The sequence below is a fragment of the Notamacropus eugenii genome, chromosome 1 (assembly GCF_028372415.1).
Source record: "Notamacropus eugenii isolate mMacEug1 chromosome 1, mMacEug1.pri_v2, whole genome shotgun sequence".
In the NCBI taxonomy this organism is placed as follows: Eukaryota; Metazoa; Chordata; class Mammalia; order Diprotodontia; family Macropodidae; genus Notamacropus; species Notamacropus eugenii.
Genome location: NC_092872.1, coordinates 743028626 through 743047575, shown reverse-complemented (window position 1 = coordinate 743047575; position 18950 = coordinate 743028626). Strand labels below are relative to the sequence as shown.

The following is an 18950-nucleotide window of genomic DNA, read 5'->3' as shown; positions in this document are numbered from 1 at the left end:
ATTGAAAAGATTTTACAGCATCGTAGATTTAGAGCTGGAAGAAATCTCAAAAGCTATCTAGTCCAAAAGCCTTGATTTTACAGATGAGTAAACTGAGGCCAAGGGAAACTAAATGACTTACTCAAGGCCACACAAATAGAAGGAGCAGTGGCAAAAATTGAAATAGAAGCCCAAAATAAATGAATTAACCAGGTACCACAGCCAATAAATGCAAACAAAATTTTAAACACAAGGCTTTTCAGGTGCCATATTGAAGGCTCCCACCATCATAGCACCATTTTCTTAGCAACCTAGTCTTACTCTGCAGCAGACTGCAGACATTCTGAAGCCCCTGCTCCATCTCCCACCATGTCTACTTTAATGGAACGCTTGTGTGAGGCCAACTGCCTGACTGCTATGGACAAGAAACCAAACACTGATGGCCTAATCTGTTAAGTGGCTAGTACAATGCAGCAGCAGATGACCTCTTATTCAAGCATTGGGGTAGCTAAGAGTGGAGACGCTTGCCAACATGAGGTAGGTGCCAGCTGAGGCATTTTGTGGATATAGCATCTCATGAAATCATCTATGAAAATAACATGCCTGGAAGCAGTATTAATAGAGAAATCTATCAATGATCATTGATGAATGAAGTCAGTGTTTTCTGATCAATGAAATCAATAAAATAGGAGTTTCTTAAAGTGTTGAAAAATATCGTAAAAATTATGTGTATGTATATACAACACACATTACACACATGACTCATAATATACATACACATGGAGGTTCCACATCAACATGCATGTATATGTAGATTTCCACATGTATGTATATAGCTTTCCATATGTATATGTTTTCATGCACACACGTGTATATTTCCATGTGTATGTGTATGTGCATATGTGAGTGTATATGTATAGCATTTCAGGGCAATCGATCTAGTAAGTGACCACAGTTGAGGAAACTGAGCTCAGAGGATGGGGTGACTTGTCTAAAGTTCAGTTAACTATTTATTGATTATATACATCCCGATCAATATGATAGATAATTGAAGAATTAAGTAGTTATCACATGTTTGTATGGTCATTACTGTTTACAAAGGATGTATCTGTGATATAGTATGAAGACCTTCTTCAGAATCAGAGGGTTTGAGTTCAAATCCTATCTTGGATGCTTAGTAGGCACATGCTCTGTGACCTTAAGGAAGTCACTTGACCTCTTGGTCTGAGTTTCCTTATCTGTAAAATAACTGAGGCAGACTGAAATAAGAAGAATTAGAAAATCGATATGGAAAATAAGCACAACATTGCAGAATGAAATAACAACCACAAACCAATGAGACAAAGCTGCAGAAGTATAATGACCAAGCTTGGTCCCCAAAGAGAGATCTGTGAAGACCCTTCTCCCTTCTTCAGAAGTGGGGGGCTATGGGTGTGGAATGCTGCATATCACACTATGCCCACACATGTGACATTGACCCTGCTTTTTTCATGATGTGATGGTTAGTTTTGTAAATTTTTAAAAAATAATTATTACTCTTTTTTATTATCAGTGTTGACTCAGGGGGTTGGGAAGAGGGATATAGTGAGATTTGTAGGTGATGCAAAAACAAAAGGTCTCCATCCACCATTTATTTTTTTTACATATAAATGAGGGGGCTGGAATCAATGCTTCCTGAGCTCTCTAGCTCTTAGTATTGTGCTTACCTCTTGGGGCCCATGGCAGACGCCTAATAAAAGTTGATTTGACTTGACTGTCAGGCCTCTTCTAATTCTAGATTTACAAGGGACTATGGAGAAACTTCTGGAACACAACATGATGAAGAAGACAGTCCTGGCCTTTGGGGAACTCACCTTTACTGGGGAAGATGGGATCAAGCCTGGCCAGAAGAGTGGAGACAGGGGAGCTCCCTCCCTTCTTGGCAGAAAGATGGATTATGGGAGAGGAGCCTTGTATTTACTGTCAGACTTGGCTGATGTGTCTGTTAGCTTTGGCAAATGGCTTTGTTTCCACACTTTTTCTTTTTTTTTAACTCTTTAGTATGAGGAAGAGAGGATCCCTGGGAATAACTGACAGGAAACAGTAAGGACCGGCCAAGTGGTTCACCAACACCTGCAGTTTTAACCACTCCCACCTCCTCCTCCCAGTGCCATCTTCATACCTGCTACCCCAAAAGGCCTCCGGAGGCCACAGGTATGCTTCTTCCCCTCTTTCAGCTCCATGTGGCCCACACGGATGATCTGGCACACAAGGCTGATCTTGGGCCGGATGAGGTCAGTGCTGCTGAGATCCTGGGGGTATGGAGGAGAGAAGGTCAGGGCAGGTGGGGCAGAGGTATCCAGAGAGCTTTGTATTTTGTTTAGGCCCTTCATTGCCTTCCACCATGCACTAGAAGGACCCAGGTTGAGATCACGAGACGTAACTTAGAGTCAGTGGGGGAGTAGAGAGATCGCATGGGCCACCTCACTTCCCTAGGCCTCAGTTTCCTCATCTGTTAAGTGAAGCCTCTGAAGTCCCCCCTCCTCCCCAGCTCCAGAGCTGGGATCCTTCTCTCACTCTCTCCCTCCTGATTGCGTCTTCTTTCCATGGTATGAAGCTGCCTCTGCTCCTGAACTGAAATGAATGATTTCTTCCTCTCCCACTCCTCCCCAACCCATGTCCAAGAATTCCCATGGCACAAGAATGGGGCTTTGTAGACATGCATACAAAGAATTCCCACCCCTACTCATTACAATTTCTCTCTACTATGCCAATTCACAAAACAAAAATCACAAGACAAAACAATCAATCTTCCTTAATCCAAGAAAACCTGAGTCTAAGGAGATCCAGTCAACAGAATACCCAATGGCTCATTAGAGAGGCTGAAAGGACACAACTCAGCAAGGGATATTTGTCACCCCAAGCCATTCTCTCCCATTATTTTATCTGTTGATTTTATTTTTATTTCTAAAGTATAAGGAGGCAACCAGACCTTGTATGCAGAGGTTCTAGGTTCCAATGCTGTCTCTGTTCTGTACTAGCTGTGTGAATGGCGGGAGGCACTTAATGTGGCAAAGCTTCAGAACATTATCCAAGATTCCAAGTGGATGAGCTGCTTTTGTAGTTGGTAGAAAGTAACATGGTGTAGTGAGTAAAGTGTGTTTTAGTCTCTGTGGCCTCTGAGTTGGCCTGGAAGAGTAAAAGGACCTAGGAATTGGGCAAGGTGCCCATGTCTTATTTTAGCTTAATTCAAACCCTGGAGATGACGGGAGGGTGCAGTGGAGTCAGTGGCCCAGCTGGCCTCAAAGCCCAAAGACCTGGGCTCAAATCCTGCCTAAGACCCATAATACTTGGGTGACTATAGCAAGCCATTTAATTTCTCAGTGCCTGAGGCAACGCCATAAGAATCTAAGCCACAGAGAAATGAGTTGGTAGAAAATTTCCCATGTCAGTAACATCACAGGCCTCCTCCCTTCCTCTCCCTCAAACACTTGGAGTTGTTGCATGACCATGAGCATGTCATTTCCCTCTCTGGGCCTTGGGCTCCTCATCAGTAAAATGGAGACAAGCAGACTGGTATCATATGCTTAACAGCATGCTTAGAACTATGGAGATTTGCAAAACTTATAGCACAAGATAAGTTCTGTTTCTTAATATTGCACATTCAATTACTTAAAGGACAAATACCCTGGTGGGTATCCACGTGCATTTCCTGAAACGTCTGAATGCAATCCAAACCACCTTGATCTAGACATGAAAAAAGAGCAAGACATTTCAGGAAAACCCAGTACAGAGGCCTGGGGAGGTGCTCAGTGCTAATGTCTTCTCCTTTTCCGGACCATCTTAAATTCTAGGGGACACATCTCCAATAGTCTATTGAGTTTACGCCTAAAACAGAAGGGTCAGCCACGTAGTAAGAGGGCACAGTCAGTGAACTCCATTGATATTCAGGAGTTAGAGAGGTAGGACACCATGGGTGTGTAATGTTGTATACACGCTTATATGCAATCTATCAAGTGGACAGTATTTGTTAACTTGTTTATTACAAATGAAGGCACATTGGACGTGCTACACTCATCACTTCACACTTGCAATAGCTAGCTGTTGGTGGGTCTGCCTGCCTCTTGTCTCTCCCCACTCCAATTCATCCTCCATTTAGCCACTGAGGTGATTTTCCTAAAGCATGGGTCTGATCATGCCATCCTTCTCTGCTCAGTAAACTCCAGTGGCTCCCTATGGTCTCCAGGATCAAATACAAAATCCTCTGTTTGGCATTCAAAGTCCTTCATCATCTAGCCCGCTCCTGCTGGTCTAATCTTCTTACCCTAGACTCCTCTGTGACACTGACCTCCTGGCTGTTGCCCAAACAAGACATTCCATCTTTCAGCTCCAGGTATTTTCTCTTTAATGCCTGAAATGCTCTCCCTCCCCCATTCCAATTAGTGACCTCCCTGACCTCCTTTAAGACCCACCCCAAATCCTTTCTTCTACGAGAAGGCTTCCCTCTTCATTCCAGTGCCTTCCCTCTGTTACTGATCCTATACATAGCTTATTTGTACACACTTGTTTGAATGTTATCTCCCTCGCTAGATTGTAAGCCTCTTGAGAGCAGGCACTGTCTTTTGCTTCTTTCTATATTTCCAGTCCTTAGCACAGTGCCTGACACATAGCAGGTGCTTCAAAAATGTTTAATGATTAATTGATTGACTGACCAAGGGGCGTATTCAGAAATGATTGTGATACAAAAACAAATAGCAGCAACTATTTTCAAAAGGAGAAAATGTGAAAAATAAACCTGTCTACAACTCAGAAATAAATGAATGAGGGGTAGCTAGGTGGTGTACTAGATAGAGCACCAGCTCTGCAGTCAGGAGGATCTGAGTTCAAATCTGGCCTCAGATTCTTACTAGTTGTATAACCCTGAGCAAGTCACGTAACATCAATTGCCTCCTTAAAAAATGGATGATGAAGAAAAAAATTATATATAACACACATATACATACACATATATGTATATATATATACATATATGTATATATGTATGTATATAAATTGGGAGGGGGAGGAAGGAGAGAATTCAAGTGGTCCACAAAGTTACGGGAAGACCTGGGCAAAAATCTCCCAGGATGGTTTATGATTTGTTCCCATTGATGAGATCATGGATATATTCCACTGAGAATACATGGTACCTAACAAAAAAGAATAAAGGAGAAAACAGACAAGAAAACAAGGGTGGGACTCACAGTAAAGACAGCCTGAAGATTATTGAGCTTCTCGATCTCCTTTGGCATCCCATTGCTGCCCCAGCGGATCAGGTAGTTCTCACTGGTGATATTAAAAAAAGAAATACAAGCCTTGTCATCAGGGAAATGTCTGGAAAGGGGGGACTAACTAGCAGGCAGGAGGAACAATGTCACTCTTCTTTGTTTGTATTTTAACTGCCTGCCTTTCCTAAGGAGATGGAGGACATAAAGCAGATGCCAATGGCCTCCCTCCTCAAACTCCCTTCCACTCATTGGCTATGTTTATAGTTAGATATGTACAGGTTGTTTCCTTATAGAAAATACATTTCTTGAGGGCAGGGACTATTTAACTCGTCTTTGCAAGGGCAGTGGATCAAGTGTTGTACCATAAAAGTCATGAAAATCTGGGTTCAAATCTGGCCTCAGATACAGATTATCTTGAGCAAATCACCTAAACTCTGTTTCCCTCAGTTTCCTAATCTGTAAAGTGGGAATAGTAATAGGACCTACCTCCCAGGCTTATTGGGAGGATCAAAGGAGACAATGTATGGAAAGCATGTTATAAACCTTAAGCTTTAAAATATTAGCTATTTTAACTATTATTATTGTCATTACTATTAGTAGCATTAGGAATAGAAGCAGCAGTCCCAGGGCTTAGCACAGAGCCTGATACATAGTAGGACTTTAGTAAAAGCTTTCTACTCTGGCCTTGTTCCTGATTCTCTGGATTTCAAAATCACTCCTCTGCTGCCCTCTAATCCTGCAACATTCAGCGATGTTTGTGGGTTTGTTTGTTTGCCACCCTGAAATACACCCTTGCAAGGCCTATTCCCTTTCTCTACTTGAGAGTTCCTTTTGAGGTCTCCATTTTAGGAAGTGGGCCAGGCCAACCAGGCCTCATTCCCCTCCCAGGACTTTTTCTTACTTTTTGAATCCCCAAACCATATACCCCTTCTTTTGTGTGTGGCCTTCCTTCATTAGAATGTAACAACTTGGAGAGTTCCCTCCCTCCCTCCTTCCTTCCTTCCTTCCTTTCCTTCCTTCCTTCCTCCCTCCCTCCCTCCCTCCTTCCTTCCTTTTCCCTTCCTTTCTTCCTCTGTAATTAAGTACTAGTCAGAGTGTAGGGCTTTTGTTGTCCAATACCACCCTCCACTTATCTATAATCACTTCTCCCTTCAGAATGAAATTGGACTAAGGCCATTGGATTCTTTTTTGGGGGGAGGTGAGTAGGGTTCATTAGAAGGGGCTTCAGATGCTTGTGTTACCTGATAAATCTGGACTGATCGGGGTCATAGAGGGCCATAAGTAGCTCAGCATCCTCCCCAATATTGCAGACAAAATTCTTGAAGTTGATATAGAGACAGTAGGTGTGCATCGTGTTGAAGATTGACTGGCCCCGCAAGTCCAGATTCTGTAGGATGGACTGAGGGCAGGAGAAAAGAGAGAGGATGAATCTCGCTTAGGAAGGAAGACCTGGGCTCAAATCCTTCCCCAGACACTTCCTAGCTGGGTGACTGGGAGAAGGTCCCTGAACTCACAGAAAATGGGGATGATAATGCCTGTTTCTCCTACTTCCCTAGCAAGTAGTGGACAGACCTCTGTCAGCCTCAGTTTTTCCATCTGTAAAATGGGGATAATCAGAGCACTTACTCCACGATTGTTATGAGAATCAAAGGAGATGAGACATGAAGGCTTTTCTTAAAGAGCTGTATAAATGCTGCCTATTATTATCATCACTTCCCCCACTTTAATTTATTGACCTGAAGAGGGCATATGATTTTATTATCTGTAGCTCTATAGTGCTGAGTCCCCTCTAGATACCAATGCTGTGCATGGTCTTTTCTTGGCCATCTTTAGACTCAACAATTAACATGGGGAGGAGGTCCTGAGGGAGGGTAAAGGCCCCCTCGCCATCTCACGGCCTGCACCTTTTCTTCTTGAATCCTTTCCTCAATCCGTTGGGAAGCCGTTTCGTGGGCCCTGAACAGGGCAATCGTGCTGGTCTCATCAGGGTCCAAAATGTTTCCGTTGTCATCTCGTACCACAAGGTCGAGTCCAAGCATCCTGGAAAGGGAGACAGGGAGAGCTGGTGTGGTCACATACTCCAAGAAGGGGACAGTGGCTCAGAAGTGTCCATCATGGGTAGCGTTGCCACAGTCACTCAACCAGAAGGGCCAAGGCCCAAAGAGCAGAGCCCCGGCACAGGAAGGACACCTCTAAATTGACCCCTGCCCTTCCACTCATTTGCTGCCTGACTTTGGGCAAAGGGCTCTGCTTTCTCCTGGCTTCAGTTTGTGCTTTTGGAAAACACTGCCCTTGTGCCGTACACAAGAACTACAAATTTTAAAAAAGATGAGAGAAAGAAAGCGATAAAATAATATTTAATCCTGAAGCTAATAGGGAACCATTGGAATTTAGTCGGTCAAGGAGTGGCATGATCAGATCGGCCCTGGAGGAACAAAACTTTTACCACTTAGTGATGACAGAAGGGAGAGGAGACAGGCTTGAGGCCAGGCACGTTGTGGCTGCTGCTCAGCTGTTCAAACAAGTCCAGTTCTTCGTGACCCCATGCACTTGTCTATGGGGTCTTCCGGCAAAGATACAGGAGTGGTTTGCCACTATCTTCTTCAGTGTTTTACAATGAATTTTACACCATTGTACAGATAAGGAACTGAGGCAAATTGAGGTTAAGTCATCTGAGGCTGGATTTTGAACTTAGATTTTTCTGACTTCAGGTTCAGTGCTCTATCTACTGCACAATCTAGCTGCCCTGACCCAGAGTAAGCACTTAATAAATGCTTGTTGACTGACTGACAAAATGTCAGTCAGGGAACAAAATGGTTCCCCTCATCCTCTGCGGCTATGGGGTTATCTGGAGGGCTGGGTGGGGATACATGGAATTGAAGGAGGGCAGAGTCTTTCTATACATCTGATGCTTTGGGTGCCTAGGTCATAGTTATGTTATAACCATAATGGAGTCAATATCTGGGGAGAGGTAGGGGATTGTACAGTCATCCCACCTGAATGGGGGAGGGCTTCCATGATAGTGCATCATGGTTGTGTTTTGGTTATGTAAGAGAAAGGCTTCATGCTTGCTTATTACAGAGGGCAGGTGGGCAGGTTGATGGGATGCAAATCATATTCTAATCACATAAACTACCCCCCATACACAATGGCCCCTTGGGACCACAGTGCCCTCACAGATTACTCTACTAAATTGAGTACCATCATGGGAAGCACTGCTATTTCCAAGATCACCGAAAAGCAGTGTGGCACAAAGGTTAGGGGCATATAGGAACAGTCAGGGGGGACAGTGGATAGAACACTGAGCTTGGAATCAAGAAGACTCTTCTTTGTGAATTCAGATCCGGTCTCAGACTTTTACTGTGACCCTGGGCAAGCCATTCAACCCTCTTTGCTTCAGTTTCTTCATCTAGAAAATGAGCTGGAGAAGGAGATAGCAAACCACTCCAGTATCCACCAAGAAAATCCCAAATGGGGTCATGAAGAGTCAGACACAACTGAAACAACTCAACAAAGCAACAATATGGGTTAGAGTACTGGAGCCTGAATTAGAAAGACCTGACTTCAAATCCTTCTTTACATATGGAGATAATACCTGCTTCACTTAGCCACTGAAGGGAATAGTGGACAGAGATTGCCTGGGTTCAATTTCTACTTTGGTCATTTACTAGGCAGATCACATGGGCCTCTGTTTCCTCACCCCTAAAATAAGGGTCTTAAGAGTCCATAGGCTCTCCTAGCTATATCTTACAGTCTTTCCTTACTGGTTTATTTCGAGGCTCAAAGCATTTAACACATGGCAATGGCTTTCCAGATATTAACATGCTCTAGAAATATCAGTGAGTGGTATCCTTATTGAGATGAATTTAAAAAATAATTGCCTTGCTAAGAGACCACCTACTAGGGCCTGGGGACATGGCTATCTACATTGGTGGAGAGCCTGCACCAATTACAGATCGTTCTAAGGATTAAAATTTAATTGCTGCTATAATGCTTAATAATTACCTTACAAAACACAGTTCCTTTCTCTAGATAATTCCAAAGATCAACCAATGAACAGGCCTGCCTTTTTTCAGGTTTGGCACACTCAGATCATCTTGGCTTCACAAACTGAGGAGCCATGACCCATGACGGGTGGGCCCAGCTTGTAACACTGTAGAGCCATATATGTCCCTTTCCCAAAGCTAGGGACGTAGGGATGCACAGTCATTTTGTTCCACTTCATGCAGCAGCTAGGAGACTGGGAGAACAAAGCAGACCAGAACGCTGCCTCCTCCTCCTGTGCATTTCCCAGCTATTGGAAATCATAGATGACAAGTAGAGGAAAAGGAAAAGAGGTCGAGGAAAGAACCTCTTCTCATTTGCCTTCTCCTAAGCCCAAGCATCTTCATTAACTTACTTGAAGCTGAAGGAGAGTTGGCAGGTTTTGCTCTGAGTCAGCCAGGCCTACAGGCCCCCTGATTTCTGCTCAAACCCATGAAAGTGGGGCTTGGCTTTGGAGAAGGTCTAATCCCTGGCATGGTGACGGGGCAGCTTCATTTCCTGACTGGCATCCAAGGGCTGGCTGGGGCAGGCAGACGCAAGCTGCCCTGGAGGGGAGTAGGGGACATGGATGCCAAGCTTCTCCAGCCCTCCGTGGCTCAAAGCCCAAGGAGACAAGGCTGGCTCATGGGCAGGGTCAGAATGGTCTCAGAAATCTCCTGGAATTATACTGCAGGCATCTTGAAAGTCCTTGATAAGGGATGAAAAAATATTCTTCCAGGCACTCAGGGAGTTTTCTTTTGTTTGTGAAATCCTCCTCATAAGTAAATTCCTTTGGGTCTCACAAAAACCCATTGAGGAAGGATTACAGCATCGCAGATTTAGAGATGGAAGGAACATTAGAGGCCAATGAATCAAAAAGATCCATTTTACAGGTAATGAAACTGAGGCCCTGAGAGTTTAAGTGGAGTCGTTAGCAAATGTCAGGTGGAATTTAAACTCCAAAAACTCTCTTCAGTCACCTTCAAGAGGCTGATGAAGGTGGTTACAATTAATATTCTTCATTTTTCAAATAGGGAAACTGAGGCTCAGAGAGGTAAAGAAATTCACCCCTGATAATGAGAACTCTCAGGTCTTGTGACTCCAAACTCAGGACCTTTTTCACAATGCCTTGGAATAATTATATTATCATGTCCGCTTTATAGATGAGGAAACTGAGTCTTGGAAAAGTAAAATGACTTGCCTAAGATGACACAGTTGATAATTACTGGAATCAAGGTTTGAACCCAAGTCACTCCTGTGTCTCTATTGAGTTCCCTTTCCATATCACCAAGACAGGGGTAAAGCTGGCCCATTGAAGAAAGAATTATCATCTGAGAGAACCCAGATGACAGCTTTGAAAACAAATGGATGTCCATTTATTTAATCAGTCAAAAAGCATTTATTAAGCATTTTCTATTTTCCAGGTACTGTATAGGGTGCTGAAGATACAAAGACAAAAATGAAATAGTCTCTGTGCTCATTCTATGGGGGATAAAACATCCTTAACATAAAAATATGTAAAATAAAGGCAAGATCAAGGGGGAGGAGAGATCATTAGAAGCTCTGCAGAACAGGAAATCTCCTGTGGGAAGTGGCACTTTAGGTTTAAGTTTTAAGGCACGAGGGGATTCGAAGAGAAAGCGGTGGGGAGGAGGTGCATTCCAAGCATGGCAGCCAGCCAGTACAAAGGCATGGAGATGAGAGATGGAGACGTGTGTGCAAGTAGGCCACTGTGGAAGAATCAGAGTCTATGCAGGGGAGTAAATGATAAAGTTGAGATTGGGAAGAGTGTTCAATGCCCGAACGATTTATATTTTATCCCAGAAATAATGGGGAAGGGATGGCCTTTGTTGATGGTTCCAGAGTGGCACAGCAGTGAAGCACCAGACTGGCTAGAGAATGAGGAGCATAGGGATACTATCAATCAAACAACTAACAACCACTTATTAAATAGCTATTCACTACTAGGTGCTGGGGAAACAGAAAGGATGGAAACTACCCCTATTTCCAGTTTTCAGTATTATAATCTATCTGGAAAGCAACATGTGTGCTTGAATGTATTGTGTGCATATGCACATATCACATGCATACATAAACATGTGCATATTTATATATAGGGTAAATATAAGGAATTGGGGATGGGGGATCAGGCTTTGTCTTGAAAGGGGATTCTATGAGGCTGAGGTAAGGAGAGAGGGCGTTGAAGTTTTTGTCAAATAGTGAGCTCTTATCCCAGAATCTGGGGTCTTTGGGTCCACCAAACAGTAGATTGCTGTTGCTATAGCTACTGCTATAGATAGAGGGAGGGCATTCAAGGTATGGGGGACAGTCAGGGCAAAGTCACAGAGATGGGAGATGATTGCCACCAGGGTAGACTAGACAGAAGAGACATTTGGCTGGATGGTTTAGTGTGGGAAATGGAATATTGGTTAATGATGTCAAAAAGGTTGTTGTGAAGACCTTTAGAAGTCAAATAAAGAGAGTGGTGGATCACTGGAATAGGTTAGGTACACAAGACACAGTAGTCAATGATGATAGCAATCTACTTTTTGGTAGACCCAAAGACCCCAGATTCCGGGACGAGAACTCACTGTTTGACAAAAACTGCAAGGAAAACTGGAAAATAGTATGGCTGAAACTGGGCATAGACCGATATCTTATACCATATATCAAAATAAAGTTAAAATAGGTAAATGATTTAGATATAAAGTCTGATACTATAAGCAAATTGGGAGAGCAAAGAATAGTTTACCTGTCAGGTTTATGAAGAATGGAGGAATTTATGACCAAACAAGAGAAAGAGAACATTATGAAATGCAAAATAGGTTATTTTGATTACATTAAATTGAAAAATTTTTGCACAAACAAAGCCAATGCAACCAAGATTAGTAGGAAAGCAGAAAACTGGGAAAGAATTTGTACAACCAATGTTTCTAATAAAGGCCTCATTTCTAAAATATATAGAGAACAGAGTCAAATTTATAAGAATACAAGTCATTCCCCAATTGATAAATGGTCAAGCGATATAAATAGTTGGTTTGCAGATGAAGAAATTAAAGTTATCTAAAGTCATACGAAAAAATGTTCTAAATCACTACTAACTAGAGAGATGCAATTCAAAACAGTTCTTTGGCACCACATCACACTTATCAGATTGGCTAACATGACAAACAAAAAAATGATAAATGTTGGACAAGATATGGGAATATTGGAACACTAATGCATTGTTGCTGGAGTTGTGAACTGATCCAACCATTTTGGAGTACAATGCACCCAAAGGATTATAAAAATGTACATACTCTTTGACTCAGCAATACCACTTCTAGGACTGTATTCCAAAGAGATCATAAAAATGGGAAAAGGACTCATGTGTACAAAAATATTTACAGCAACTCTTTTTGTGGTGGCAAAGAAATGGAAATTGAGGGGAGGTCCATCAAATGGGGAATAGCTGAAGAAGTCATGATATATGAATATAATGGGATCATAAGAAATGATGAACAGGAGGACTTCAGAAAAACCTGGAAAGAAGTATATGAACTGAGGCTGAGTGAGGTGAGCAGAACCAGAATAACATTGTACATAGTTACAGCTACATTGTGAGATAACTACCTTTGATAGACTTTGATAGATAGGCTCTTCTCAGAAATGCCAGTTTCTAAGACAACTCCAAAGACTCCTGACAGGGAATCTTATCCATATCCAGAGAAAAAACTGTGGAGGCAGAATGCAGATGGAAGCATACTATTGGTTCTCTCTCTTTATGTTTTGTCTCTTCTTTCTCATGATTGATCCCATTGGTTCTAATTCTTCTTTACAATATGACTAATGCGAAAATATGTTTACTCTGAATTTATACATAGAGCTTATATCAGATTGCATACCAGCTTGGGGAATGGGGAGGGGAAGGAGGTGGAGGAAATTTAAAACTCAAAAGTTTGTGGAATTGAATGTTGAAAACTAAAAATAAATAAATAATTTTTTTGGAAAGAAGTCAATAATGGAGTTTCAATCTTATCCTAGAGGCAAAAGGTAGCCATTGGGCTTTGTGGAGAAGGGGAGTAATGTAGTCAGGCTTACACTGGAGAAAAAACAATTTGGCAGCTGTGGAAGATGGATTATAATGCTGAGTAATATGTGAAAGACCAATTAGGAGGCCAGTGCCCAGGAAGGGTGATGAGGATGTCAATCAACATGGTGGCCCTGCTAGTGGAGAGAGATGTTTTAGAGGTAGAAACAACAAAATTTGGCAGCTGACTGGATATGCAAGGGGATGGAGAGTAGAAAGTTGAGGATAGGCATCTGGGCAGTCTGTGTGAGTAGATCCTAAAATAAATATGATACAAAAGCAAATGCCATCTACGTAATTAATATTTTTAATAAGATTTCAGATTGCTAGATAGGATCCTTGGGCTTAAGCATAAATACTTCTACAGAGTAACAGTAACACTTAGTAAAGTTTGATCTTACTCAGTAGAGAGCATACTGAAAGAGGATTCAGTTACATAGTCTACAGTTAATTTTTAATCCTTTCATTAATAGCCCTTTGTTGAATGTAATTTTTATTGAACTACAGCCAATAAAAGATGCATTTTAGTATTTCTGCTTTTCCACATTTGCTTATGATATTTTTATGTCCAAATATATGATCTTTTCTTTTATGCAAAGGTACCATGCACAGCTGAAAAACATATACACTCATTTTTATTCCCATCTGATAATCACGAGAGACCTATCCTATCTAGTTTTTCTAAAATTTTATTCAGGTAGATTCCTTGTCCTAAACCAACAACTAGGTATCTCCTGGAAGGATCAAGCATCTACACTCGCTATCCAGAGTTCAGAGTATAGCACAGTGATGCCCAGAGCCGAACCGAGACTAAACCTCAGCTGAGGCCAGCAGCCCAAGAGATCCAGCTGGGACTAAGAGCTCAGAGTCTTTAGCTTCTAGTTGCCCGAAGCATAATGTGGACATAGTACTCTGTGGACAACAGCAGAGGATTTTGGAAACAGCCCCTAGAGTTCACTTAGGGCCAGCAACGCTGGGTTGCCCAGAGCATATCCCTGGAAAAATTAATATAAAAAACAAATAAAAGAAAGTTATTATGAGACCAGAGCAGCTCAAGGCACTAACTACAAAACACTTAACAGCAAAGCCCCAAAGAAAAACAGTTGATAAGAATTTGAAAAAGAAATTATTCACGAAGTAAAAATGAATTAAAATGGGATAATAAATTAAATGAGCATGACACAGGTGAGAAATGGATAAGAAATGAAAGTTTTGGTGAAGAGATCTGGGAAGAGATTTAATAATTGGATACAAACCATACAAAACCTTACTCAAGTAACAGACTCACTGAAATTCAGAATGAACCAAAATTCTTGACTCCATGAGACAATAAAAAAAATATTACATCAAGGAAACGAAATTAAAAATAGAAGCAATTATAACAGCTGAGCAGTCAAACAGATCAAAGGGAGATCATTTGAGAATCACTGAACTACCTGAAGCCACAACCAAAAATATGAGAGCGTAGATATCAATTTCACAAAATCAGGAAGAAAAATGCCCACATCTCCTAGCACCAGGGAGCAAACTGGAAACAGAAGTAGTCGACCATTTTGTAGCCCAAATCCAGAGCTTTTGGGTGAAAGAAAAAAAATTCTTGGAACAGCCAGAAAGAAAGAATTCAAATACCAAGGAGTCACAGTCTACCTCACACAGTCTAAAGAAACGGAGAGCAAAAAATGAGATATTCTGAAAAGCCAAAGATGTGCATTTACAACCAAGAATAACCTGCAGGGATTTTCATTTTTCTTTTTCCCAGCATGGAACCGGAGGGAGGAGGGTCCATGGGAGAGAGAACAGGTGCTTGTTAATTGAAAAGAAAATCATAAAAAATTAAAATTGGAAACCATTTTTATTCAGGATCTTAACTTCTTTCTAATTTTTTAGTAGCTTTTACAGCTTTGAAAGGGAACACTGAGGTCTTCCAGTGTTAAAAGTTTTGCTCCCTATTTCTCCCTGTAATTCATTAACTTCTTTCCCCTTTATGTGTTTAGATCCTATGCCATTCAGTGAGTATGTGTGAAGCAGTGAAATTAATAGAAGTCAAAAGATCTGGGGTCTACTAGCTTGGTGGTAACTAGCAGTCACTTTCCTGTTCCATATCTCAGTTTCCTCATCTGTAAGAGGTGCATAATAATCCCTTTTGTACCCACATCCAGTGAATGTGTCAAATAATTCGCAAAAGCAACAAAGTGCTTCCTAAGCCTTCAAGTTTTACTATTCACTCATTTATTCATGATTTATTTATGAAGCACCTACTATGCACTTGACATTGTGTGCTCTTAGTAAGCACTCAGAAAGATCTAACCCTAAATGCACTGATTGTTCTCCATGATGCAGACAGCATGGCCCAATGGAAACATCCATGGATGCAGGTTTAGAGGAGCAAGGTTCATACCTTGCCTTCCACACTATCTGTGAAGTCACTTAGCCTTTCTAGATCTCAGGTTCTCTGTAAAACAAAGCGGGGGTTGGACCAACTGGCCTCTACTGTTCATTCCATCAGGGACCATCTGTGCCCTTCCTTATAACCTCAGAGTTTACCACAGTGGCTGGTCCAAAGGGTCCGGGACGCCAGGCACCAAGGGCATCTTTAGGGCTTCAGAACAGCCTGGAGCTTCACCAAAGGTTTTCCTCCCAACCATTCCAAAAAAGAGGAAGTACACGTCATTGATCCCATTTTACAGAGCAGGAAATTGTGGTTCAGAGTTAAGTACTCTCTAAGACTTACAGAAGGGACAGGGGAGGGGGAGTAGTTTCTGTTACTTTATAAGGAAGTGGGGCTGTCAGTATTATTTAGCCACCATTAATAAGGTCAATTCAATCCCCTTTCAGGAAGAATCCCAGGAGAAACGTGGCTGCCTGCTAGGGTTCCCACCCAGCTCACCTGTTGCCATGATCAATCTTGGCTGTGACTTTCTTCTTAAGCTCGGCCAGTTCATCCTTGGGAAGGGTACCTGACAGGATCTGAGATCTCCACTCAATCAGGCTGTAGGTCATTTGCTGCAGCTGGCGGAAGAGGGTGACCTTGTTGTTCTGCAGGGAGGAAAGGAAAAAGGCTCTCTAAGGATCCCAGGCTGGAAGAAGTCTGGGAAAGGAGGCAGAGATGGCATTTACAGCCATCCACTCTGACAGGGAACAGGGCAGCAATTCTGATCCCCCTCCTCCCCTCTGATGATAGGAATGGGTTTGTGTTGATACATCCTGGTCTTCCTTGGGACCAATGACATGTAGGCATTTGGGAGTCTGCAAGCACTGGATGAGAGATTTAGTGTTAGAAGGGACTTTGGAGATCATTGAGTCCATCCCTCAAATTTTGCAGATGCAGATTAATTAGAGGATTCTAGAAAGATGGCAAAGTAGGTCAGAAAATTCCAAGTGTTCCAGATTTCCCCCATTAATGCAGTGACTTTGAGTGACTTGCATAGGGTAACATGGTTACTAAGTGTATGGAGTGAGATTTGGATCCAGGTTTTCCTGAGTCAGTGCCTTCCCTGGACTATTCTCCCTTTCTCTTCAACCTGTGTGCCCTCCCTCTCCAATTGCCGAGTTCACTTGAGGAAATTCTACTTGAAGAAATACCTAGGTCAGCCAAGGATGCTTGAAACTCTACCAAGCGCTTGACGCCCCGGGCTTTCTGGACCCCTCTTCCACCTGTGTCCCACCCCACTATCTTCTCACACCCTCTCTAGCTTTTCAACTGCCTTTTATGTATGGTCTTCCCCCATTAGAATAGAAGCTCCTGGAGGGCAGGAGCTCTCTTTATTTTTATATTTGTATCTGCAGCACTTAGCACAGGGCTTGGTACATATTAAGTGCTTAGTAAGCATTCTATTTCTCAATTCATCTATGTATCTCTGTATATATCTACCTATTATCTTTATGTAGCTATCTAATTATATGTCTATCAATCAATCATCTCTAACATCTTTATCTGTTAGATCTATTATATTTAACATCTATGATATCTATTATACCTATGTATCATCTGTCTAGTATATCTATCATCTATCTCTTCTATCATCTATTATATCTACATATCATCTATCTCTTCTATGACATCTATCATCTTATCTATTATATCTATCATCTATCTACCTTATCTGTCTGTTTGTCTATCTACCAATCTAGTCATCTATTCACATGCCACCTCTTTCTTCTGTGGAATGGAGGCCCAATTTTTGAGTATGAACCTCACAGCCTTTAGTTTCTGCTTTTTGATCCAGACCTATGATTTTTTTTCCATAGGGAATTCCTGAATATGGAAACTCCTGCAACCAATGCAAATGAGCAAGTGTGAATCAGATCTTGCCTTGGATGCTCATCACCCATGTGACTCTGAGTACAAAGGCAGGTGACCCCTAAGGATCATCCTGGGCCTGTTTCCTTTTCTGTAAAACAAGGGTGTTGGACTAGATGGTCTCTGAAGTTCTATTCTGCTCCAAATGGAAATCTTATAGTGGTACTGTTTCTCTTTTGTCTTTGTATTCTTTAAACCTTGGTAAATAAGCCAATAGGTTCCAGAGGCAGGTTTTGAAGCCAGATTTTCCTGCGTCTGTGGTCAGCCCTGTAGCCATCATTTTGCCCAATTCTGCCATATAGTCGCTCTTGTCTTAAGACAAGCCTTGCCTAGAATGAGTGACGTGCAGAGCACAGGGAGAGTTTAAAGTGTCTGTAAGTAAATACCTCTAGTTTCATGGATAAGAGGCTGTGCCTTATGGAAAGCCAATAGCTCCTTCTACCGTCTGCCTCTTCTAAGGAGGAGTTTTGACAGTTTCTTGGTTAATAAACTACTCTCACAAGGAAGTCAAAAGCTTTGTCATTACATCAATAACATTTATTTAAAAAAATACTTCACAAGTAAAGATGAGGAAGGTAAAATTAGTAGCTTCTCAGGAAAAAAAAGATCTGGAGGTTTCAGTGGCCCAATGTGTGATATGGGAGGTCAAATAAAGGGTCTAATACCAATACTTTTTACAGCACTTACTATGTGCCAAGTACTGTGCTAAGCTCTTATGAGAGTCATGTCATCCTTTTCCATTTGGGTGAGTCCTCTTGGGTATCTGGGATGCATAACATGTAACAATCACTAGACCCTTTGCCTGTAAAAAATGTCATTATTTGTTCATTATTTATTTCTCAAGCTCCTACTATGTGCTTGACATCCTGTGAGGTCAATGAAGCAATCTCTGCCCCCAAGGAGCCTTCATTCTGTTGAAAGTGATGGAATGACCAGAGTCTTGGTCTTGGGGTCAGTGGTCCTCTGCCTTGAGTAGTGTTTCTGATACCCATTAGTTGCGTAACTGAACTTTTCTGAATTTCTGTTTCCCTTCCTTTGATGCAGATGGGTCTGCCCTTCTTTGCATGGGCTTAGCACAGTACCTGGAACACAGTCAGTGCTCATTGACTGACTGACTGACATCTGGTGGATTCTCTTTAGCTCTGGGTGCCATACTTGGGGATCTCTAAGCAGGAGACCAGGATGATGAGAAGCCTAGAGAGTACTTTGGGAGGATAATTTGAAGAAACTGAAGGTTAGGGTCAAGCTTAAAGAAGACTTGGGGGAAAGGGAGAATTATAATCAATTCTTCAAGGACATGAAATGCTTTTATGTGACAGAGTGATGAGATATG

At 41.9% G+C, this 18950-nt stretch overlaps 1 protein-coding gene across 2 annotated transcripts in view; it reads right to left on the bottom strand.

Moving 5' to 3' along the window:
* DOCK5 (dedicator of cytokinesis 5) overlaps window positions 1-18950 on the bottom strand; it is a 247758-nt gene that overhangs the window by 121755 nt on the left and 107053 nt on the right. For both annotated transcript variants that reach the window (XM_072636751.1, XM_072636826.1), the window contains exons 6-10: window positions 16205-16353; window positions 7130-7265; window positions 6467-6624; window positions 5202-5283; window positions 2141-2270 (exon numbers count right to left, since the gene is read on the bottom strand). In XM_072636751.1, the coding sequence (XP_072492852.1) occupies window positions 2141-2270; window positions 5202-5283; window positions 6467-6624; window positions 7130-7265; window positions 16205-16353 (655 nt within the window). The remainder of the gene's footprint in view (window positions 1-2140; window positions 2271-5201; window positions 5284-6466; window positions 6625-7129; window positions 7266-16204; window positions 16354-18950) is intronic.